Here is a 24,514-nt window from a genome sequence, read left to right on the forward strand (position 1 = left end):
AGCTTAAAGTAGCTGTATTTCTCTGAGATGAGATTAAAAAAAAAAAAATCCGTCTTCTTGGATAGCCTGTGGATTGATGCTATTTCAGGAACTTCCTCCAGAGAAGACAAAACATGCAGACACTGTGCCTTTGGGCTGTGGTGCCCCACTGGGAGCAGGAGAAGGCTGAGGCAGGAAGTGGTACATGGGAGGGACTGAGGCTTCCATGGGGAGAGCTGGCCAAGGCAGCTTGTCAGCTCTGCTGGGGGCTTGAGCACAGCCCTGACAGGAACCTAGGGTGTGATGGATAGATTGACAGGTTTTCTTGGTATTCTCAAGATCTCCAAGTCCTTAATTCTATGGAAAATTAGTTGTGTGTTCAATTTTTGAACTACATTTAAGTCCTAATTAATTTAATTGAAGTCTGCAGCTAAATGCTAATCTGAACAAGGCTGGTTTCCTGAACTGGAGCTTTATACTATCCAAACATTATCAGTACCACCAAGAAAGCCTCCACAAAAATCCCCACTCCATTTCTGATATTTACATGCTAACATTCAGACTGGAAAAATGTCAGCACTCACTAAACCACCCATAATTATGGCCATTATTTATTTGTTTTTAAGAGTAAATGGAAGAATGAGAAATGAAATAATCTAAAATATTTTGAGATACTACCTCCCGTGCTGGAGAAAAGCTGCAGGTGATTAAGGTAGGCATGTGTCAAGTAGAAGTTAGGACACAAAGGGAGAGCAGTTTGGTTGTCTGTGCCAAGGAATTTAGTGCCAAGCAGAGTGAGAACTGGGGCTTTGCATGTGCTGCTTGTTGAAGACACATAGAAGAATCTTGTCTTACTGTCTAGGAGAAAATTGCCCTTAAAAGAAAATGCTTGCTGAGTTATATGGGGCACAACCCAGTAAACCTCAAGTTGACCAGCTAAGAAAGGGTAAATCTAGTCTCAAGTTCTTGTATTCAAATAGATCCAGCAAATTTTATGTCTTGGTTATATGAACGAAAAGGATCACCCCCAGGACAGAGCCCAGTTAATATGATAATTACTTGGAAACATTACAGGTATTCTTTTTCCACTGGTCATATTCTCTTGGTCGCTCTGAAAGGAATATGACCAGGGTTGCTGCAAATTTGTCTTCTGAGAAGGCGTTTCCCACCTGCAGCTGGCTGGCAAAGCTCCTCTTGCACCGTAAGGGCAAAATCAGAGCCAGATGAATGCAATGAGTAATTTCTTAATGGCTTGAAATAGATGAAGCCTTCCTGGGTGATAGGTTGGAATGCCACAAGCTTTCAGAATCTGTGGGTTTACACTGTGAATAAGATTGAAGCTGGATTTATAACTGAGCTTATTACGATTAAAAAGCTGTTTGACGAGTGTGCAAAACATGAAAATCCCATAATAATGTGACTTAGTTAATTTAACCTGGCATCTGAGTTAACTCAGAAATTTTCTAGACTGTGTAAGGTGTTTTGAGTTCTTGAAAAGAACTCAAGTAGAATAGAACTCAACTTGAGTAGAACGGCAACAAGCTAAAATAACCCCATCAGATTTATGGATAAAATTAATCTCTAATTTTACCCAGAATAGCTTGCCTCCATGCATTAGCTGATCTGCTTCCCTGAAGACAGTGATTACTCTGTGGGGAGTTCCCAAGTTCAAAGAAGGAACTCCCTTGCTGCAAATTTGATCCTCATGTCTAAGTGAGCCCCATTTATTGGCCTTCACTATCCACTGAGCCATGAGCGGGCCCTTCACTTTCTTGCAAACTCTTGATTCTGGTGTCATATAAAATTGCTGTTCGTAACTAAGGCCCTTAGTTTCCATTTATTAAGCATCACTGATATATTGTAAATTTTACTGGGAGTGAAGTTGACGACTCTTGTAGATGTTAGGGAGTAGTGAATAAGCTTATAGTAGTGAATAAGCTACTGCAGCCTTACAGTTATTCCTCCTCCTCCTCCTTCTTGGGGTTTGAATGAAGTGTCAATGTGGTTTTGTTCCAGCTATCTGAGGGGAAAACCTAGCACACTCTGTGCAAAACACAGGGGGTGTATTTTATTTTTAAGAGTGAGATATCAGAATGCTCTTCCAAAAATGAACCCTTGTTGAAGACTTTTTTTTTTCCACAGTTTAATACTATTTTTAGACTAGATCCCGTCTCAGAAAACAGTACCTAATGTTAAGAGTAAGCTTTCCTGAACACAGATAGCACAAGAAGATGCTTTCTTCAGTTTTAGCATTTGTTTCTCTCATCCTAAGTTCACAGAGCTCTGTCTTTACAGGAAATCAGAGTATTTGCCCAATTTAACTGTTTCCAAAATCTGATGGAACTTAAAGTTTCTGGATATGCTGAATACAGGGATTAGTTACAATTATTAATACAGTTACATAGTTAATAATTAGTTATTACTTAACTATGCTTTGTTGCATGCTACCTTCATATCAAGTTAAATTAGCATGGAATTGCATACGTTAATCTGAATTCAAGCATCATCATCTATTGTGGGAGAATTAGAAATGTTAGGGGACAGAATTCATCTGTTCTAAAAACCATTCCTTTAAAAACAAAAATCTAACTGCTGGTATTTTGTAGAATGGAAAACTGGTAACCATTGGAAATGTCTGATTCCTTTAAAGCTATTTCCCTTATGGTATAAACAAAGTTAGTTTAGGACATGGTTGCTGTTTCTACTTATTAACATAGTGAGAGAAAACAACTTGCTTCTGAACATTTGCTGCTTTTGAGTAGCAAAGTGGACTTTAATTTTACAGTATGCATTTCTACAGCCCATAGTTCTAGCAGAAATTAGACCCCAAAATCTGACCAGTGTAAGGGTTCATCAGCTGCATGCTGTATTTTGAAACACAAGTGGTAATCCAACAAGCAACATAAAGGAATGTTTTCCCATCTTGTCTTTGCAGGCTTGTCAGTTTTCATTGACTTCCTTTTTAGGAAGGAAAACTTTGATGGATTTTGGCATTTGTTTTGAAGAATTCTGTATTCACAAGGGATGTGTTAAGCCTGCTACCTCGAACAGAACAGGACTCAAATACTAGATAATTTTGGATGGCCCCTAGCTCCAAGGCTTTATAAAATGTCAATCATTCTGGCTTGCTCTTGTTTTGTTGGCTTCTTCACTTCAGTTACAGGGAGAAAGAGCGCCAGCTATTAACTGCTCTGTCATTTAGTCCAAATGGAAAGCAGCTAACACTCCCAGCAGTGCTGACTATAGACTGTATGCATAATAGGGTCAGCCAGTATCACGTGTTGATGTCATTCGGTGGGTTAATTCATTTTTATGAATTCGTAAGCTATAAAGCAATGTCGTGGTTTAAACCCAGTCAGGTAACTTGTTCACTCACTCCCAGTGAGTGGTGCCGAGCTGACAACAATCGAGGTCCGTGTCCGTCTCCCCCCCCCCCTTCTTGCCCTCCCCCTGCTCTTGGAGGGACGGAGAGAGGAGAATCAAAAAGAATGCAACTCCCACGGGTTGAGATAAGAACAGTTTAGTAACTAAGGTATAACACAAATCACTACTGCTACCACCAATGATAATAATGATAAAGGAAATAACAAGGGAAGAGAATACAACACCTCAGCACCAGCTGACCGATAACTCTTCCCCCAAGCCCGACCAAGCTCCGACCGATACCTCCTCCAACCTTGCAGACTCCCAGCCCTTCCGGCTAACTCCCAGTTACATCCTGGGCATGACGTGCTGTGGTATGGAATACCTCTTTGGTCAGTTTGGGTCAGGTGTCCTGTCTCTGCTTCCTCCTGGCTTCCCCTCCTCCCTGGCAGAGCATGAGCCTCACAAAGTCCTTGGCCAAACCAAAACATCTCTATCAGTTCTGTTCCCAGGCCGAAAGTCAAAACACAGCACTGCATCAGCTACCAAGAAGAAGAAACATGACTGCTACTGCTGAACCCAGGACAAGCAGCATGAAGGGGAGAATTTTCATAATCTGAAATTCTTCTTCTTTTTTTTTTTTTTTTTTTTAAGCATCCACTTTATTTCTTTGTGACATTTTGGGAAAAAACTTAATGGATTGTCAGACTTGATAAGACCATGCCCAGCTCTCTACTGTGCGCTTTCCCAAGTCCTCCTTGAAAAGAGGTTGACCCCATGGGCTTTCTATTTTTTAAGAGATTTATTTAGAAACTTTGCAGCAACCTTAGGCTGACATCTGTTAAGGAGATGGAGAAAAGTATTTGATTTTTAACAAAGGCTGTGATACTGCTTTTTAGTCTCTGGCTCTGCTTGTGAGTGCAGATGCCTTCTAAGCTCTACCAAAACATGTAAAGGAGTTAGCACAACCATGCAGAGTTAGTCACAATAACGTCTTAATTTTTATGGTGTTTGTAACTTATGCTTTGCTCTTGGCCTGTTAGTGTGTGTGTATATATATATATATATATATATATATATATATAAACCTGTGAACACAGCATCAGCTGAGGGAACTTGGTCAGAGTGTGTTACATTTCATGCTTCAAGAGAATGTTGAAACATTAACAAAACAGATTTATACTGAAACAGATAATAGACCATTATATACTGAAGTAACACAAGCAAATATTTATGTACTTAAAGATTTTTTTTCCCCACTTCCTTCAAGCAGTTTCTTTCCCCCATCTGCACATTTTCATGTTTCTTATACATCTCACTAAGCCTCACCAGAAAAAGGTGGGTAAAGCTTTCTAGGACCACCAGGTTATGGTCTGTACCTGTCACAACTGAGCTTAGAGGAGAAGGTGTGAAAACTCCTGCTGTGCCCATATTGTAGCTTAGGTATACAGCTTCTCAGTGAAGCTGTGGCAATGCTAGACAGATGCTGGGGCTGTATTTTATCTTTTTAATAAATCAGTACCACCACTGCAGAAGTGATCCTGGCCATGCCTTGGCTTGGTGGTCAGACTGTGCTGTCAGAAGTACGTGTGCAGCTTCAGACCAAGTGATTGAGGGACCTGAGCTGCAGAAAGGAGGCTGGTGATAGAAATGCACACAGGACAGGAGAAGCAGAAGCGCTTCTGATAGCAGTGCTGATTTTGCTGGTTTAAAATGTTCTTTGAACTATAGGTTTGTCTGATACTCAGCCACGAATTTGTCTTTCCACCGAGTCAGTTTGCTTTGGCATAACAGGGTTAGGCAGGAATAAGCCATTACTGCTGCTGGAAGTAAATGATCTGGTTGATGTCTCATAAGGAGTAAATGGCGCAGCAGGATTGATACCAAACCAGGTAGCAGCTGAAGAACTTTCATTCCGTGAAGGTCACTCCATGAGGCCACTGAAGGCAAAGGCAGAAGTAGCATGGACTTCCTTGTGTGATTTTCAGACAACAGCAGTGAAGCTCAGTGCCTGTATTCTGGGAAAAAAGGGACTGACTTTTGACTGCCTTAGAAAAGGTTGGTGGTTTCAGTGATGTACAAGGAATCTGTGGGTTTTTCTGGTGTAGTGAAAATATGCAGGGTGACAATAGGTGCTGTGGAATGTGTGCACATTTGGAGCACTCTACAGGTTATAAAACACTGATACATCTAGCTCAGTGGTAGAGGAGAAAAAGAACTGAGGGAATTGGGCTCTGCAGGGAAACACTAGAGCCAGGCTTGGAAAGCTTAGTATTATGTTCTTTTCTGAGTCAGAATTACAGATGAGCCTCTAAAAGAAATGAAGGTATGGTATATGTATGGTTTGTGGCAGGAGCAGTCCCTATGCTATACAGTTTTGCTTGGCTGACAACTAATTTCATCTCCCCCCCTCCCAGCTTTTTGGTAGGCATGGGAGAGAAAAAGGCAAGTGTGGAAGTCTTTGTTGTTCTAAACAAGAAGAATCTAGTTGACAGGAAACGGGGGAGTTGCATTGATTAAATCTGAGCTTCCGTCATCATAAATAGCAGGGATCAGCCATGTGGGAAATAATTACAGCATTTGTTCTGATTATGGAGGAGCAAAGCTTGCTTTAAGACTTCAGTTGCTCTGGCCCTCAACATGTAAAATACAGTGTTTGCTTCTGCTTGCCCCAGCTTACTTTATTAAGGGAATTACAGAATTTGAATGTCTACAGTAGGAGCTGTATTTAGGCTGTAGTTGCTTCCCATAGCCTTTTTATTTGACCTCATGTATTCATTTTATCTTTGTTTTAATGAATGAAGACAGTCATACATTGCAAAGAAATTTACATAATCTGTGCAATAATATTAGCTTTCAGCTGCTTAATTTGGTATTACTAGATATGTGTCTTAGAGGTATGAATACAGGTATTATAAGAATTTGCTACTGATTAAGCACTGGGACAGTCTCTGCTGTTTGTGGATTTCAGTTTGCTCACAAAGGGCAAAAAGTATTAATGGCATGTCATTAATGCAATTAATAATACATTAACAGCAATACATCAGCTGTGTGAAGTTGTAAGGAGTCAGTGTTACCCTTCATACTCATAGAAAATGTTGATGACTGAACTGGAGATTAGGTACGAGACCAGGTCTTTTTTCTCAAGCAGTGAGAAGAACTTGGTGTGTTTCCCACAAAATACTATTTCAAAGCTTTCAACCACTGTAGGTAGCAGTGATGGTTATTTAATACCCAGCTGAGATTAAAAAACAAGGAAAATTAGAGCTTTCTGAGATGTTTTCTGTCTACAGAAATTCACTGACATATGCAGTGTTCCTCATCTCAATGATTATGGTCAACCTCACCACATAATTTTGGCTAAGAACTTACCCTTAGTTCAGGGCATGGCACTGTTGCTACCTCTTGCCTCTGTAGCTTAGAAGCAAGAGTGTTACTCTGTAATAAGTAAGATCTGGTTGCTGCTGCTTTACCTACAGAATGGGATTTGAAACCAAATTTCCCATTAACATTTCCTAGCTATCAGGCAGCATAAGGGTACTCTTCTTCTGGCAGGTTATGAATATAGCCTTCCATCAGCTCATAGTTGCACTTCTGAATTTAACCCCAAAGTCTTCCTGTGCTGGTTACACAAATGTAAAATTCAGTAGAGTTACTTCAGAAATGCATTTAGATTGCTGTGTCTGCAGCCATCGGCCCCACTCCCCTTCAATGCGTCCTGTGAAGTGCTGAGTGCTTTGAGATCATACTGGGAATTACAAGCTTGAGCAGCCTCTGTGGATGGACAAATAAGAGACCAGAAATGTGCTTGTTTATTTTAAAACTTAAATGACTATGAAATGCTTAGAGGCAAATAAAGTGATAAAAATCACACTGTGCTACGCTTGCTGCAAGTTACTTAGCTACCTGAGTATAGCTTATGATGCTTGCAATATGGAAAAGAGAATGCTTGAGGGCAATGGCAGTATCTGTTGCTATCACCTGCCTGATGTGCCTTGAAAAATACTGTAGGACCATGAAAAATAGGTTGGCAATACAGCTACAGCAGACTGTCATTTTTTTTTCCCTTGAGTGGAATAGGTATACTAGGAAGGGTATACCTGGGTATACCTAGGGTTGCTAGGTATGGTTTACATGGCTGGAATTTGCAAGAGATATAGTATCCTAATTGTACTTAATGTGAAAGGGGTTTAGATGCTGACTTTCTTAGTCTGCTTTTTTTGAAAACCATAGCTCTTTTTTCATTTTCTTTTCCTTTTTGAATGAGATACTGTAATCTCAAAGTTTAATGAAGACTTGCTCATCAGAAACCAGCTGAGGTAGTAAGTCAAGGATCAATACTGTTTGCAAGCCATGTCTAACCAGCAACCATTTTGGTCTGCTTGTGCTTCTGGTTTGCTGTTTGATACCAGTTATCCCAGAGGAGAGGAGGAGAATCCAGAGTTCAAGACAGCTGCCTCAGCCTGGAATAATCCTGATTGAATAGATACATTATGTGTAAGTTTGGTTAAGTCTTGTGATTTCTCTGTGTTGGTAATACCTCAGTGGAGCTAGGTAAGGTTAAAGAGAAGGCAGACAGACACTAAAATTTTGAAATAATGGGCTCCATGGAGATACCCAAGGTAGTAGTGTGGGGTAATATAAATTATCCAAAAGGAAGGAATCCCCTATGGATACATGCAAAGTGTGTTTTTTTGATGTCTTTGTTGCTCTGAGAGAAATGTCATTGGAGAGTTTTTCTGCACTGTGCCTTGGCTTAAATAACTTGAGTCTGAAATATCTGACTTATGTAGACAGTCAGCTGAGAGATGTAATAGTAATCAAGCTACTAATCTTCTTCTTATACCAGGGTAAGGTAGGAATGTGTATCTTCAGAACTGATATTTATAATGGATGTGGCCGTTGTGCTTACAGAATGGACTCAATGCTCTGCACCTGGCAGCTAAAGAAGGCCATGTGGGACTGGTACAAGAATTACTGGAAAGAGGGTCAGCTGTGGATTCTGCCACCAAGGTAATTCCTGTCTGCCTGTAAGTTTATTCACAAGAAGGAAAAGTCAAATACGTGGGAGAAAATTTTTAAAAAAGAAGATACCTCACTGATATTTAAACTGCGATTTCTGTTGTGGCCTGCGAGTCTGTGTTCTTTGCTGAATCTCATGGGTAGTAAATGAAGAGGCAAAGATTATTATTTGTACTATCTTTTTACAGGGGAAGTGTTAAAAGTTTTACTAATGCCATATTTTTCATTATTTCCAAGGGTAGGTCCCCATTAGAGAGGGAGTGAATATAACTCAAAATATTAGATGTTTTAAAATCTGTGAAAGTTGGACTGTGAAAGTAGTGTCTAGGTTGGGTGTCTGTGCTCAGCCTTTGTATTTAGTTACCACCACTGTGCCCCTGTGGTGCTCTCTTATACTTTTTTTTTTTCTTTTATGATTTCTGATGCACAGCATCTCCATCAAGGTTAATGCTTGGTCCTTAGCTCAGAGGACTTCTTGCTGAACTTGTGATCTTCAGCATTGATTTAAAAACAGAAGTTCCCTCCTTCAAAAACCTCCTTAAGCCCCCCTCTCTGAGAAGCTGTTGGTAAAATCATCATGTTCTAGAAAGGTCTTTTGGGGTGTGGTCTGGTTTTGAGAACCTTGATTCTTTAATGAAGCCAATTAAATAGTGCTCCCAGGATGAGAGGTTGGCCTGGAAAAAGTACAAGGCTCTTAGAAAAGCAGTGGTCTGCTGCTGTTTTGTGAGAGATTATTTTTGTTGTGCAGTGTATCTCTTAAAACAGTTGAAAAAGATGCATTTTCATTTTTATGCCTATTAGAGAAAATTAAAAAGGATTTATCTTCTGCGTTTAAGAGGCTGGTTTCTGTTACTTAAGTCAGATCTTCCTTTTGGGTCTTGTACTGGGAAATCTCACTTTATATGTGATTCACAGCTTGTATTTTAGGACTTTCAGATTTCAGCTGCCTTCTGCAGCACATGATCTCTGGACCTGAATGAAAAAAAACCTGCTAGCCTGCTGGACTAAACCTTAGCTAGAAGTTTGTCCTGTGCCCCAGTGCCATTCCATAATTTCCCTGAAAAGTTATGCTAGGATGTTATTGTTTCACAGCCATTCAAGAAATCTTCATGGCTGCAGCTCCCAGTCCTACCCCTGTAATGATTATGGAATATCATGGAACTGTAAGGTATAATTGTGCTGCAAAAATGAATGTTATAAAGAATTGCTGGTTGAAGTAATTCCTGAAGAAGGGGTCATGTCTTTTATTTTTTCCCTCCCTATAACAGAAAGGGAATACAGCCCTGCACATTGCATCCTTAGCAGGCCAAGCTGAAGTTGTCAAGGTTCTGGTTAAGGAAGGAGCCAATATTAATGCACAGTCTCAGGTATGATGCCGTTTCCTCTTCTCTCTTCTAATGTTACTTGGTGAGATTTTACAAGATAGATCTGAGATGTTAGTCAGTGATTCCAAAGGTCCAAGCCTGACAAATCAATCAAATTGATGCTTATGGAGCATTCACCGGTAAGTAGAATAAAAGTAAATAACAAATTGAAGTAACTGTATACCATTGATACAGAAACTCGCATTGTTGTTGATGGAAATATTTCTGAGACAATTTATTAAAGCACACTAGGAATTTCTAAAATGTTTCAAATTGTAAAAATACTGCATTATATCAATAAAGAAGACAGTTTGTTGAAGACTTGATTGATACCGTTGCTTTTCATGGTAATTTGTTGGCTAAAAAATTGAAGAGAGCTTACACCAGGATTCTGAACTCTTTCTGTAAGTGATCAGAAAGAATTTTGAAGTTTGAAACATGCATTTAAATTGAGGAATTTCACCTTTTCCTGTCAGGCAAACCAATTGTTAAGACAGCCCTGTTATTTCTGCTGATAGGAATCTTGTCTGCTCTTCTCAAATGTACCGGAGAGTGTTGTTGCAGGGACTGATTGATGACCAGTTCCCCTGTCCCTGGTTTCAGGGAGGCTGCAATAGCACCTGCCTGCCTTCTGTGGTTTCAGAGCTAGAAAGGACACGTGCTGGAGTTGCAGTGAACAACATAATGCAAACTAGCTAGATGATGGTTTGTTTTCATAGAATCCCAGACTGGTTTGGGTTGGAAGGGACCTTAAAGCTCATCCAGTTCCACCCCCCTGTGATGGGCAGGGACACCTTCCAGTAGACCGGGTTGCTCCAAGCCCCATCCAACCTGGCCTTGAACACTGCCGGGGATGGGGCAGACACAGCTTCTCTGGGCAACCTGTGCCAGGGCCTCAGCACAGGGAAGAACTTCCTCCTAATACCTAATCTGCATCTCTCCTCTGTCAGTTTAAAGCCATTCCCCCTTGTGCTCTTATAAAAAGTCCCTTTCCAGCTTTCTTGTAGCCCCTGTAGGCGCTGGAAGACTGTTAACAAGGCCTCCACAGAGCCTTCTCCTCAACAAGCCCAACTGTCTCAGCCTGTCTTCATAGGAGAGGTGCTCCAGCCCCCGGAGCATCTCTGTGGCCTCCTTGGGGACACAAATGTCATTTTTTCAAGCTAACTGTCTCTATCTCCTCTGCCCTATCAAACAGGCATGCTATTAGCACCATGGAATAACTGACCATGTTATCCTAACGCATATTTGAGTGTATTATTTCCTCTGTTTAGGATTAGGAACAATTTATCAAATGAATAATTAGGTCAATGTTTGTAAATGCTACCTTAACAATGGCAACTGTAGCTATGAGGAACTGAGCATATGGTACAGATGAGGACTATATGTGATAAAGAACATGCGTCTTTCTGAAGCATCTAGTCAGCTTGTGACATTCTTCAAGTAAATCATGGAGCTAACAGTGTTCTGAGTCCTAGTGTATCATTCATTGACTACAGATACCATTTCTGTAGTAATGGTGTAAACAAAGACAAGGAGAAAAACAAGTCACTCTTCAGGGGTTGATTAATTTCAAAATTAAATTCTCCTAGCACTTTGTGCCTGTAGGCAAGATAACGGCCCTTAGCTTAATCTCAGCAGATACATGAGCAGAACAAGAAGAGGTGATCAGATTTAACAGTGCAGCTAGGAGCTGCCTTGGTTGCAGAGAGTTTCAAGAGGGATAGCTGGGCCTGTGTGAGATGCTTTTCTCAATCCTCTTCTGTAGCACATTCCCTGAGCATTAGGAACATAGAGAAGTTGGTAAAAGTTTTTGAGTTGTCAGAGTCCATCCAAAGTCTGGTTGGCACCACATTTTGCTTTCTCAGGCCTGAGAAACTGGTAGCTGGAGGGGTTTTTCGCTGTTTGATGTTACAAATCTATGATGGACAGTGTAAAGCAGAGAGCAAGAGATGAACAAATAGGTTTATATAATGGATGTTTGTCTGTACCTTCATTACATTTTAGAATAAAAGAAAGAGAAATTGAAAATATCTTTAAGGTGCCTGACTCCAAGATTTTAAAAGTATTTTCTTTATTATGCTTTTCACCCCAAAGCAACAGCTAAAGAGCTCTCTCAGGGCAACTGATGGTTAAACACTCCCCATAGAATCATAGAATCATAGAATAGTTAGGGTTGGAAAGGACCTTAAGGTCATCTAGTTCCAACCCCCCTGCCATGGGCAGGGACACCTCACACTAAACTGTATCACCCAAGGCCTTGTCCAGCCTGGTCTTGAACGCTGCCAGGGATGGAGCATTCACAAGCTCCCTGGGCAACCCATTCCAGTGCCTCACCACCCTAACAGGAAAGAATTTCCTCCTTATATCCAATCTAAACTTCCCCTGTTTAAGTTTTAACCCATTACCCCTTGTCCTATCACTACAGTTCCTAATGAAGAGTCCCTCCCCAGCATCTTTATAGGCCCCCTTCAGATACTGGAAGGCTGCTATGAGGTCTCCACGCTGCCTTCTCTTCTCCAGGCTGAACAGCCCCAACTTTCTCAGCCTGTCTTCATACGGGAGGTGCTCCAGTCCCCTGATCATCCTCGTGGCCTACTTCTATTAAAGATAGGAAATGTTGTAATTCCATTACTCAAAAAATTAACAAACTCCTTTTGTAATGACATCACTGTATGATTTCTTCATACTTTCATCAGCATTTTCATATGAAGAAGATAAGAAGATAATGTCTTTAATGTTAGGATTTTGACCATGATAAAAGAATGTATTGTAAAAATGATACTCCTGTCAAGAACTAGCAGTAAAAAAAAAAGAATGTGTTCATAAAGGTTTTTTCTCAATAAATTAGGAAAAATAAATGAAAAAAATTGTACAGAATTGGAAATGGTTTTCACAGGTATTGTTTTATCATAGAATCACAGACTGGTTAGGTTTGGAAGGGACTTTAGAGGTCATCTGTTTCCAATTCCACCTGCCATGGCCTGGGACACCTTCCACTAGACCAGATTGTTCCAAGCCCCATCCAGTGTGGCCAATTTTATGTAGTATTCTACTTTTAAATGTGCTTACTGTTCGCACTGGATATCCTGTGTGATGTACATAGTCTTGTTAACTGGTATTTGCTACCTGAGTTGATTGAATCAATCTAATGGAGGACATTTTTTCTCCAGTACTGCTGCCTCCTTGCCTCCAGGAAGTCTGAATTGCAAGTGCTGTTATCTATGACTCGGCTTTATGCTATGTTGTCTTAATAAAACAAGTCTTGTTGACTTGAATAGGAGGGTGAGTCCTTCATGCAATGTGATCCAGCTGTGATGGCCAATGGGTTGTGTCTTTCTGGGTATCTGTTGCAGAAGAGGTGGGCAATAGCTGCTTCAGGCAGGAGATGTTCAGAGGCTTTTGCTGCTGAGGTGGCATTTCCAGTGGAAGTTGTCCCTGGCAGGGACCGCTCTGTCATATGGATCTAGATCTGTCTCCTTTTGGGCAAATATTAAATGTACTTAGGTAGTTTTTATTCAGAGTGTTCAGCACTTTGAAAAGTATTTGTGTTAGCAGTCACACACATGTTCCCATGTAACTAGTAATTTGGATATGAATGAACATATGTTGTTTATATGATGGGTGGAAAGGATGTATTTTTTTAGTTAGGGCTCTGAGCAGACTCCTAAGATTTTGGTTCTAATTCTGATTTGCCAGCTGCTTTCCTTGGAAAATAAAAAAGTAATTTTGTTATGCTTCATGAATGGAATGAGGATAATGAATGCTGCCTTTCTACTCACAGTAGCATTAATGTACTCAAGAAACACATATATCATCATGGAAAATAAACATTAGAAAAATAAAGAGAAGGAAAACAAACTTCAAAATTAATAAAAAAGAGAATGTGATTTATGATAAAAGATCCAGAAAGATTCAAGCATGCCTAACTAGAGGTTGTCATAAAAGAAAATTATGAAGTTATATAGAAATAGGAAGAGAGAATGAGCAGAATATGCTTGAATACTCAAATACTAAGGTTTTTTTTTTGAGGAAGTATGTCATTGGTGAGAAGGTGGAGAGAAAAAGTCGTATCAGGAAAGAACTTACTTAGGAAAGTCAGAAATGAACAAAAATATGAATTTAAAGGTAAAATTGAATTAAAAAGTGAGAAACTATAGCTGAAATGCTTTGTTTCTCTTTCTTATATTTTTTTTCTCAATTACATTTTTTAAAATAGATGCTGTACTGTCACTCTGAAATCTTTCAGGAACAGTTGTTGGTATTAAGGGTATATTACATTCTCTCCTTGGTATCTCTGTTATTTCACACTTTATTTTTTTAGGCCCCTCCTAAATGCGATTTTTTGCTAGTGATTTAATACCAGTGAAGTTACTTAGGTTTCTCCATAACTTCCTCTTTAAAGAACTTGGTATCTTTCAAGGTCATTCTCACTTCCAGTGATGACAATTTGTCACAGTGACAAAACTTCTTCACTGCCAATAAACTGATAGATAAAAGAAATTTATTGTTTTTCCTTTCCTTCTCTTCATTAAATTGCATAAATTCTGGTCTTTATCAAGTTACCAGCAGTGACATCTGAAACACCACACTGTAGTTCCTTGCAATGAAAAAATAACAGAATTATCTCAGAAAATGCTATTAAAAACATGGTAACCACTGAGATTACAAATCCCATCTGTACTATTTGAGGCTGTTAAGCATTTGGGCCTTTGATTTTATGGATTTTGTTTTTCTGTTAGATTGCTTTGCCCTTCAGTTTCATGCTGGGCTTCAGAGCTGTTACATTGTTCATTTTCCTCTTTTAGAAAGTCTGTTCCTCTGGAACTAATATGTCATTGCTGCTATTTTTAGAAAAGTAATTTCTATTTTGATACAAAACCTAATTGCACAGTGATTACTAATTGAATGACTCCACTTTCACCCGCATGCATATCGTTTGAGAGCTGACATCTTCCCTGAGTGTGTTGCAAGCAAATGCTTAAATAAGGGCACACCCAGAAACAGGCAGAGATCTAGAAGCTGCTGGTCCCTTTTCAGCATAGAATTCCACCTAGGATTTGACAAGTGTGCAATTGGCTCAATTAGAAGTGCCTTTTGCTACAAGTAGTGCTGAAGAAAATATATGTGTATCTCTAAAGCTTTTACTTGGTTGACTCTGCTCCTAGTTCCGTTAGAAGAACTAGATCTGGGTTATCAAGAGAAAAAAAAAAAAATTCTGCAATTTCTCTTCTAGATTTTACCTTGATTTTTGGTCATGTATAGAATCTGACGAAGCTGCACTCATTGCTAAAACAACATTTTGTCTGGGGACAGAATGGTGCGAACTATAATACGAAATGAGTAACGGATCTACTGGGGTTGGTCCAGCCCGTTCCTCTGAGCTTTGATTACATTTCTTTGCAGAGCAGAACAAGGTCATCCCATGGAATGATGTAATGTGTAATCACTTCTTTGGGCGATCCTGTAGGTACTTCACATTCAGAGTCCAGTGGTGTCTTCCTTTCAGAGCTGGATTGCTTCTTTACCCCAAACCTGTTTTTAGTTGTTGCTTGTGTATTTTAATAGTAATGCTTTTTTGTAATCTTCCTCTCAATGAGTGTCTGCTTCTGTGGCATGTTAGGAATTCTTGTGCCAATTCTTGATCATTTTTTTCTCAGGTGGAAGAAATAGCACCAGGTTTAGCCAGTCCAACCTTTCTCTTTGATAAATTATCATTTATCCCTGTTACTTTCTCTTGAAGTCAGATTATCCTCTGACTTGTGTATAGACATCAGAGACGTCTGATAACTGGAGTATTAGCCTGCCAAATGTGACAATACCCTGACTGCAATAGTCTCAATAACTGAGTCCCTGTGGCAATGATGCTGATCTGTTGTGACCATGGATCCCTTATGGAATGGATCCATCCTGACCCTCCTTTCCTCTAAACAGGGTCAAAGAAACTTAGCCTCATGCAAGGAGTTGCACCTCCTAGGATGAGGGGATTTGACAAGTGTCAAGTGACTGAGGTGCAAAGAGTTGAAAAGTGAAAGATAAAATGAGGAAATATAGTTCACTCCAGTAACTGTAAGGGATCTATCATTTCCTGGAGTCACTAAGAAGGAAATAATTCCTTTCACTTTTAAAATTTTTTGCCGCTGAGTTTAGAATCGAATGTGTTGCCTGTCAGCTGCTAAGGTTGTGCTTGAAGTGCTGCTTCATTTAGGGGACCTCAGAAAAGGAGGAGCTACATTTTAATCATTAGATTATTTAAAGTGACCCAGATACAGAAAGTAAGGATTACGTAAATCAGTCCTCCCCCAAGCTGATCTTGTTATTTAAAAGCCCTCTGGTTTCCTTTCCTCAATACCCTGCTCTAAGCTCATTGCAAGCTCATTAGCCAAGAATTTTTTTTGGTTAAATTTGCCCCCTTTAGGGTTGCCACTTCCTATTTCAACACAGAGAAGATGCTGTCATGACTGTTAGAGTATTCTTATCCAGACTCTCCATGAGATTGAAGCAATCCTTAGAGTAGCACAAAATTTCCAGCCTTAATATGCTTTCCCAAAAAGGAGTGATAAGAGCTCATTGAATGTCCATATTCAATGTTACCACAAAAGCAAAGGGAGATTTAGGTGATTCTCAGCTTGTCTCTCTCAGGATGCCCTCGGATTTGCTTTAGCAGAGGTTGTTCTCCCTGCTGTTTGTAAAGATAATCTTACCTTCAGAATGGAGCGTAATTTGCAGAGTATTTTCTGCTGCATTACGGCAAAAGGCTTTAATTCCACCAACTGGGCTTTCTGCTTTTATATCAGTATATTTAGAGAGACAGATATTTAGATTCTGTTTATCAAGAGGAGTCATTTAGCTGCAGTTCATTACTGGTAACATAATAAAGGATCAGGCCGATTACCTCTTAACTGGAAGAAATGCCTTCTGAAGGATTATGTGGATTTTGATGTAAACAAAAGTAATACATTAAGAACAATGAAAGAATAGAGATATTTATTCGTCCTGCCTTAAACTAGTCTAAGTCTCAGCTGCCTGTCTCTTACAGTGATTACCAGTTAGTAATAAACAACCTTCTTCCTGATCTTGAAGTGTGATCTCAGGGAGCCCTCAAAGTGGAGTTGAGCGGGATGCCTGTGCATGTAACATTAAAGCGGTACTTACAGGTTGACATAGAATTAGTGGGTAACAGAGTGTGAACACGATAGTGATTGCTAGTATTGGAGCATTTATGTGGGGCTTTCCCATTTCCCTAAGTGATTCATATAGCAAAGGAAAAACAACCTGATGAGAACCTCAGGTTCTGGTGTCACCTGCAGAAGAAGCGGCACGGTGATATGGAGATGTGGGACTCTTTTACTGTACTGTGTTTGGAAGGCAAAACCAAGACTCTGCCCTGACGAAGCTAGTAAAGTAGATTTACCAGCCCCCCCCCCCCCCCCCAATCCAGTAATTCCAGCCTTTTTCCTAAATGCTTTTTTCAGCTTTAATCTTTAGAGACTATGGGGCGCAGCAGACCTCAGTGTCTGCTGTGGGTAATGAACATAAGGATTGTCACCTAAATAGCACTGATTGAATAATTTCACAGTAGAGAAAAATCTAGTAGCTCTTTTGTGCCCTTACAGCTGTGCCACTTTATATTGTATAATTCTGTGCTCACAAATGCATCCATCTGATTTGAGTGTCATCTTTTTTGCTAGCACTTTTATAAGTTTCTTATAAAAGCAAATGATACCCCAGGAAAATGTGCTGCTCCTTTTGAAACACAGAGGAGAGAATCTGGTCAGAAGACATAAAGTGCTTTCATCAGTACCAGAAATCTACAGTATTTAATTTAGCTGGTCGTTGATGTACCCACGAGGTGGTTTTACTGAATCTTTCTCACTCATAATGTGAATATAGACAGAACAAAAATTCCCTCCATGCAGGTGCTGTCAGCATCACAACAGTGCAGTCAATTTTTTTTTCCAGTTCTGATAGTAAAGATGTTACTTCTAATCATCCTAAGTTATAGACGTGACAAAGGGTAGTTCCTTCCATCTGCCTTTGCATTCCCAATTTCATACTGCTTAAATTGTCAGCTCTTGATTTGGATATTCTCAATCTCTGCGTGGAGTAGCCCACTTGCCTTTTACTGCATAGCAAAATGATACTCCTCAGGCGCCTTAAATTTGGCAACTTAAAATTACATGCCATGAATTTCCCTTGAGCATATCTTCACAGATTCCACTATTGCATATTTGCTTGAATATAAATATAGATATAATAGTCAAAATATTTCTGAGGTTTTTTTTTTCTCTTGAAAAAGAATATGGATTATATGTTTGTTTTAATGTGGATTATATATTTGGTTTATGGAAAATGATGTATTTTAAGGGAACAGAGAAATGTAATTGGTGAAGTTACAGATTATATATAGGGATGTGTGTATATACAAACATATTTAAATACATATGTATGTAAAAAAAAAAATATGGATTTTGATGTAAGATAGCAAATAAACAAAAAAGGCAACTTTTAAAAGTTAAAGTAGGTACCTTGATCTATCCTTAATTCACCCTTTTAGGCAGAGAATCTCTCCTGTGAAGATACAATCCTGTTACGGAAAGTTTATTTTTAGAATGGCTGAAAATAATGCTCTGAGCATAATGCACAACAAAGTTCCCAGAATTGTGCTATTGATGGTTCTATCAAGATGTGTGTTCTTAATTTAGCTTGCAGTGTTGCATTTATTTGTAACTCTTGTATTTCATTTATTGGTGTTAATTCCTTGGATCATTATAGGATTTTTCCTTCAATGACAGAATGGTTGAGGCTAGAAGGGACCTCTGGAGGTCATCTTGTCCAGCCCACCCTGCTCACCCACAGCAGGCTGCCCAAGGCCATGTCCACATGGCTTCTAAACATCTCCAGTGATGGAGACTCCACATCCTCTCTGGGTGACCTGTGCCAGTGCTCAGTCACTCTCACAGTGAAGAAGTGTTCCTGATGTTCAGAAAGTCCCTCCTGTTTTCAACTTGTGTCTGTTGCCTCCGTCCTTTTTCTTCCCTGCATAAAGTTCTCCTGTTTGAGAGAGAATAGCCTTTGCTGGAGTGGAGATTACTGGAGACTGAGATTAAGGGAAACAGTGAGTGAAGGTAGAGTTACTGTCTTTTAACTATTAAGGTGAGATGTAGATATTACTAGTTTAGGCCAATGTCTGTGGAAAAATGGGGAAAACGGAGATGAGTGGCATATCACTGCATAAAAATTTAAATCAGGAACTTGCCATTCTTGTGGAAGTTAAGCAATATTCTAAATAATAGAAAAAATACTGAAACGGTTATTGAACTTAAAGCACCCAGAAATTCTCATTATTTTATGGAATAAAATGGTATATTAATGCATGACCATAAATCAGAAAATTTTATAATCTGAGCTGTTTAGATTAAGTTTGTCTCACCCTTGTCCCATCCTTTGTGCCAGAATCAGTTATTTTTTGGGACTGGCTTAAATTCTAATGAGCAGGAAGAGAAGGGGGCATAGGGAGGAAAGTAGAGCAATTACACGAAGGATTCTCATAGTTTATGTTAAGTGCCAGGTCCTGTGATTGAAACTCTAAAGTGACCCAAAGGAAACTGAGCTGTTATATGGGCAGTATTTTCTGAGCATGATCTTCTCTGAATGTTGCTTGAGAAGTAGGGTAGCAAAAAAATCCTAACTAATTTGGCTTTTATTTATAACATTGAGCAAACAACCTTTTAATTTCCTTGATGTGAAACAAAACCGGGGGGGGAGAAGGTAACCAAAACACCAAACGAAAACCCGTGGAGTGAGATAGAGAGGCAGAGGAGGTCTGGATCAGGCAATATGATTGTGTTGACCCTCTGACATCTCAAAGAGTGAGTAGAAATGAGCATTTGCTATATATAAATAATTGTGTTAGATGTTGGTCGTCTCATCTTCCCTGGTAACCTTGGTGATCTTCTAATACAGCATCTGGGTTTACATGACCTATTTAATCACAGGATATGTTGTGAACTCTCATGTCTCATCTTCAAAGAGGCCAGCTGAGGGAAGAGATAATATATCATGATTTTCTCTCTTTTCCTTATCAGTATGAATATGAAGAGATATATGTGGATGTATGGCACATAGATACTGTAAGTATATAGACACTAAGGCCAGATCTTCATGGACAAACTTGTCACTCAAACACATTGGCTCTGCTGATCAGTTTGGAAGACGCGTGTTTGTGATCACTGGGTACTGCCATGCAAAGAGGCTTTCCTTGAAAGCCTGCCATACAAGAAAGCTCAACCAAGCCATACAACTATTTGGATGATTTTCTAAATGCTCTAATAATCCCTCTGTTTCTTCAGACTGTGTTTTTCATTAGGGCTTCGGCAAAATTTAATTATACAAATTCTGAGTCATATGTAGACTTGCCAATTTGCATTAATAACTTGAAGAATCATTGAGAGCTACTGATTTTCTCAAATTAGCAAGTAAGTCAGTGAATGTAGTAGAAAGAATGGAGTGTAAAAGATACTCTATTTGTTTAGTGTTAATTTCTCATTATAACTTTATTTGATAGTAGTAAACATTTTGCAGTATACATTTGTAAGGATAATAAAATCTGAGTACTCTGTCCTCGCTACAAATACTCTGATGGAATCATTGTTTGAAAATGTATGTTGTATATCATTACAACATTAATTTCTATTTTTCAGATGACATACAAAGCGTAAACATACAGACATACCATAATTACACAGCTGGGCTTTCAGGAAAAATGTATTTCGCCTTTTCCAGGTCACATTTGTATGCCACAGTTAGTGTTTTGACTTTAATTCTGGACTGTGTTTATAGAGATTGGGTTCAAAAGCTGAAGGAAAATGCATTGAAATAAAGACTTCCCACCCCTGGACCAGTAAACCTTCTGTATGTGTACCAGTAAACCTTCCATGTGCTAAGGGGAGAGGTCAGTCTCCTGTGCAATATGTCCATGGAGAACCATTAACCAGAATGTTGTGGATTCAGTAGAAGCTGCTTTGGGGTATTGAAACAGAAGTCTAAGGGAAATACATTTTCTTCAGTTTGCAGAGATCTTGGGTCTTGAGCTTTGGAATATCTCTCGAAGCAGAACAGAGAGACCAAGTATTGGCATATAGGTCTTTGAAAGTAAAAGATGAGAAAGAGGGAAGGGGATTTTAGATTAACAAGAGTAAAGGAAACTAAGAGAAGTATATGCATTTGTTGTGGGCATTTCCCTTTAACTGCAGGACTGTCTGAGCCAGACAGAAATTGCTGTGTGGGATACAGACAGATAAACACATGATAGAAACTATTCAGGATGGGAGGAGGCATATGCAAGTCCTGGGGTCTGGGGCAAAAATGAGAAGGAAGAGCTGCAGTAGGGCTAGCAGGTCATTCCATCAGGCAGAGCCCTGCCAAGGAGAGCCCTTAATATTGGAAATCCTAAAATAGGCATTTTCTGTCCAAGAGCCAGATGTGTTGAGTTCGGGAACACTGCAATTAGAAGCACTGAAACCAGATCCTTATGGAGAAAGTGGAATTGATCCTGCCAGCAGGAAAAATCAGGCTTGACCTAGCCAGGGGGAGAAATTCAGGGGAAGCTTTTCCAGTGTGTTTTTGTATAGGCAGTTTTGCATATAGACCTTGGAATGGTGTTGCAGTTTCCAAAATAAACCAGATTTTTAAAAAAGTATATATACACAGTAGGTTTACACTATAAATAAAGCTTGAAGGGAAAAAGAAAAAAGGCTACAAGTTTATGTGCAAGAATTTCCTCCCCGAGTTGCTGTAGTTTCAGGTATGATTATAGCACGTGAGGAGGATATCCTTGATATAATGGGCACTCTGCTGGGTCTCTGTGTGGAAAAGCATTTAGTACTACTTAGCGCACAATGGTTACGAAGTCATGTGCATATTGTTTATGTCTCCTAATCCAGGATTTATTGCCCTGATCGTGTTCCAGAATTAGGGATTTGAGTTGATTAGAAAAAGTAAGATTCTTCAAAGCTTTTAAGCAAGTTGATTTACCTGGGCTTGAAAAATCTCATATTCCCCCAGTTTAGATTAGTCGGTATGATCCTTGTATTCAGCTATGTAATAATCAGCTAGGAGGGGTTTACAAATGGCACATATTACCAATTAATAAACTGCTACATTAGACTTTAGTATTAGAATACCAATGAGGTAGGTCGAAAATTGCTACCTCATGGTAGGAATGGTACTACTCATGGTAGTACCTCATAATGGTTAGTTATTCCTAATAGGTTGCCATATTGTTTCTTTCTGGAGTGGGAAGGAAAACCAAAACAGTGAGACAACTCAGTTGCCTGCAGTTTTCCCTTTGCTACTCTGTACAAAGTCAAAAAGAAACCAATTTGTGCATAATTCCCACTGCCAGTTCAGTCTCTATGCCTGGAGATTTTTCTTTGAGAAAAATAGCTTCCATAGGGAGATGTATTTTTACACCAATGCAACAAAAGTCTTTATTACAGCAGAATGAGCTCATTGACCAATGGCCCTCTGGTAGACCTCTTGGGACCTCCAGGTCCTCATCTACAGAATTCTTCTTGTCATTCCATGTTTGCATAGTTTGTTTTTTCTGCAGCAGTGGAGAAACCTGTATTTGTCCTTACTGTGGTACCTTTCCAGCTCTTCTCTTCAGGATAACAGGAACTTTTCTAATTATGATCCTGTTGGGTGGTGTACTTGTAGGTCATCTTGTTCGTGCTGTCTGTAACTCTTATAAGAGCACTCTATTCCATCCTTTGAATCATTATTGAGAATACTGGATAATACCTGCTATGGACTGTGCAGTGCCATTCAAAATACATCTCAGTGTCAAGGTTTTAGCATTGCATTGCTGCTGGCTGTTCTCTGAGTGCTATTTTTTAATTCTCTGTCCCAAGGTTGTTGATAGAAGTGCCAGAATATTGTGCAAAGCAGTATTAAAAGACTTGCTATAACATATGTGGCATATATCACATGACATATACAACATAAATGACATTTATTGCCTGAGCAATCTTTGACATTTGTTAATGCAGAGGGGGGTTGTGAAGACATAATACAGTTATTGTATAACTGTATTATATAGTGACTGAAAAATGTCATTTCATAGAAAATTATTGGAATGTTTCCACAGCAAGTTTGCTAGAAAGAATAATACTGGCTTCTCTGAAACAAGGCTCTTGGTTATCACAGTTTATGCATCAATTCTGACCGCTTATGTAAATGCAGACTTATCATTTGTTGTCATAGAATGCGAGATAAAAAATAATTTAAAAAAAAGTGTGAAGTCTGGTTCTAGCTAAAAGTGCCATTCCAGTACAGAAGAATGCTGTCAGAAACATAGGTAATTGTGTCCTCTTATCTTATATGGTAATCTACAGGATATGAAAGGCTGTTCTAGGGCCCTTTTAACAGTCTTAACTCACAGAAGAGTTATTGATCAGGCAGACAGCTCACTTCCATGCCTTCCTTTCATAAGGATTTTGTAGCTAATTAATTAAAATTGTTTGCATTAAAGTATTTTAATGGGAAGAAAGGACTTGTATTTCTAATGATTTTGCCTGTAGTTTGATTAACTTAGAAGAGTTTTTTTAACGAGAGCATTATCCAGAGCAGATTAAGGACTCTCGGCCATTTTGATGCATTTTTATAATTTAATGAGAGATGAACCTCCTTTATTGTCAGAAAGGCAGTTGTTATTTTGCAAGGTTCAGTTCCTTTATGTTTGATGATTTGCAATGTTCTATGTATTACAAAATTTTATGTAGTATGTTAAGCCTTTGTCATCTCTGCTCAGCTTGTCATGAGGTGTTGGCTTTATGGTCTTCAGGGGGATCATGTCTTTGCTTAGTGTAACAAATGGAAGAAACCCTTGCTTCCCTGTCAGCTCTCACAAAACTTTATTGACAGCTTTACAGTCCCTGAGCATTATCAGCAAGGAATAGCTGTATGAATAGTGTGTCCATTGCTTCCCTAAAATATGTATCAAAAGAAAATTAGTGTGAAAACACAGAGTTTTGTGGGTTTAAGCGATGTTAAACATTACTATATTAAGTTAAAAAACACAAAGTTATTCTGCTTACATACTTAAAACATTTCAGATAAAAAAACCACAAATTAATTTTTAGCTTTATACTTATTTGGAGTTCATTATTGTTGGTAGATTCTATTTCTTCATGATAATATTTCCTTGTATGTTCTTCCTAGAATGGCTTTACTCCTTTATATATGGCAGCTCAAGAGAACCACATTGAAGTGGTGAAGTATCTCCTGGAGAATGGAGCCAACCAAAGCACAGCTACTGAGGTGAGGTGTATTTTTTTTTACACACTGTTATTTTCCTTTGCCTTTACATCCAGATTGCTTAAAGCCAAAAGATTTTTCAAATGGAGTATTTTGAGAACTTTTGTACTTTAATTTCAAACGAGCTATATTTATGAATCTTATTCTTTTTTTCTGCATGCACAGATGACTAGGGTGAATGGTTCTGGAAGTGGTAAAAAGTCAAGGGATGAAATCCAGCTGGGTACATTTGACAGCAAAATTTCCACTAAGTTTAGTAAGCCCAGGATTTTCACCTTCAGTTTGTGCCCATTTCTCATACCCACTTCCTGGACACTTTTCTGAAAAATGATGGAGGCTTTGAAGAGAGATCCCTAGGGCTGTAGAAATTACAGGAGGCCAGGGTGGTCAGAAGAATGGAGTGGATAGTAGATAAGTCACAGTGTAAGTGGAGAGGTACAGCATTTCATTTGAACAGATTTATGTTTTCA

General features: G+C 39.1%; 1 protein-coding gene across 21 annotated transcripts in view; it reads left to right on the forward strand.

The window, feature by feature from the left end:
- ANK2 (ankyrin 2) overlaps positions 1-24,514 on the forward strand; it is a 223,374-nt gene that overhangs the window by 85,778 nt on the left and 113,082 nt on the right. For all 21 annotated transcript variants that reach the window (XM_057428311.1, XM_057428318.1, XM_057428308.1 and 18 more), the window contains exons 3-5: positions 8,257-8,355; positions 9,633-9,731; positions 23,949-24,047. In XM_057428311.1, the coding sequence (XP_057284294.1) occupies positions 8,257-8,355; positions 9,633-9,731; positions 23,949-24,047 (297 nt within the window). The remainder of the gene's footprint in view (positions 1-8,256; positions 8,356-9,632; positions 9,732-23,948; positions 24,048-24,514) is intronic.

Source organism: Pezoporus wallicus, unplaced genomic scaffold (assembly GCF_028554395.1).
Source record: "Pezoporus wallicus isolate ANWC-B61680 ecotype Strahan unplaced genomic scaffold, APGP_CSIRO_Pwel_v1 contig_6312, whole genome shotgun sequence".
Taxonomy (NCBI): domain Eukaryota; kingdom Metazoa; phylum Chordata; class Aves; order Psittaciformes; family Psittacidae; genus Pezoporus; species Pezoporus wallicus.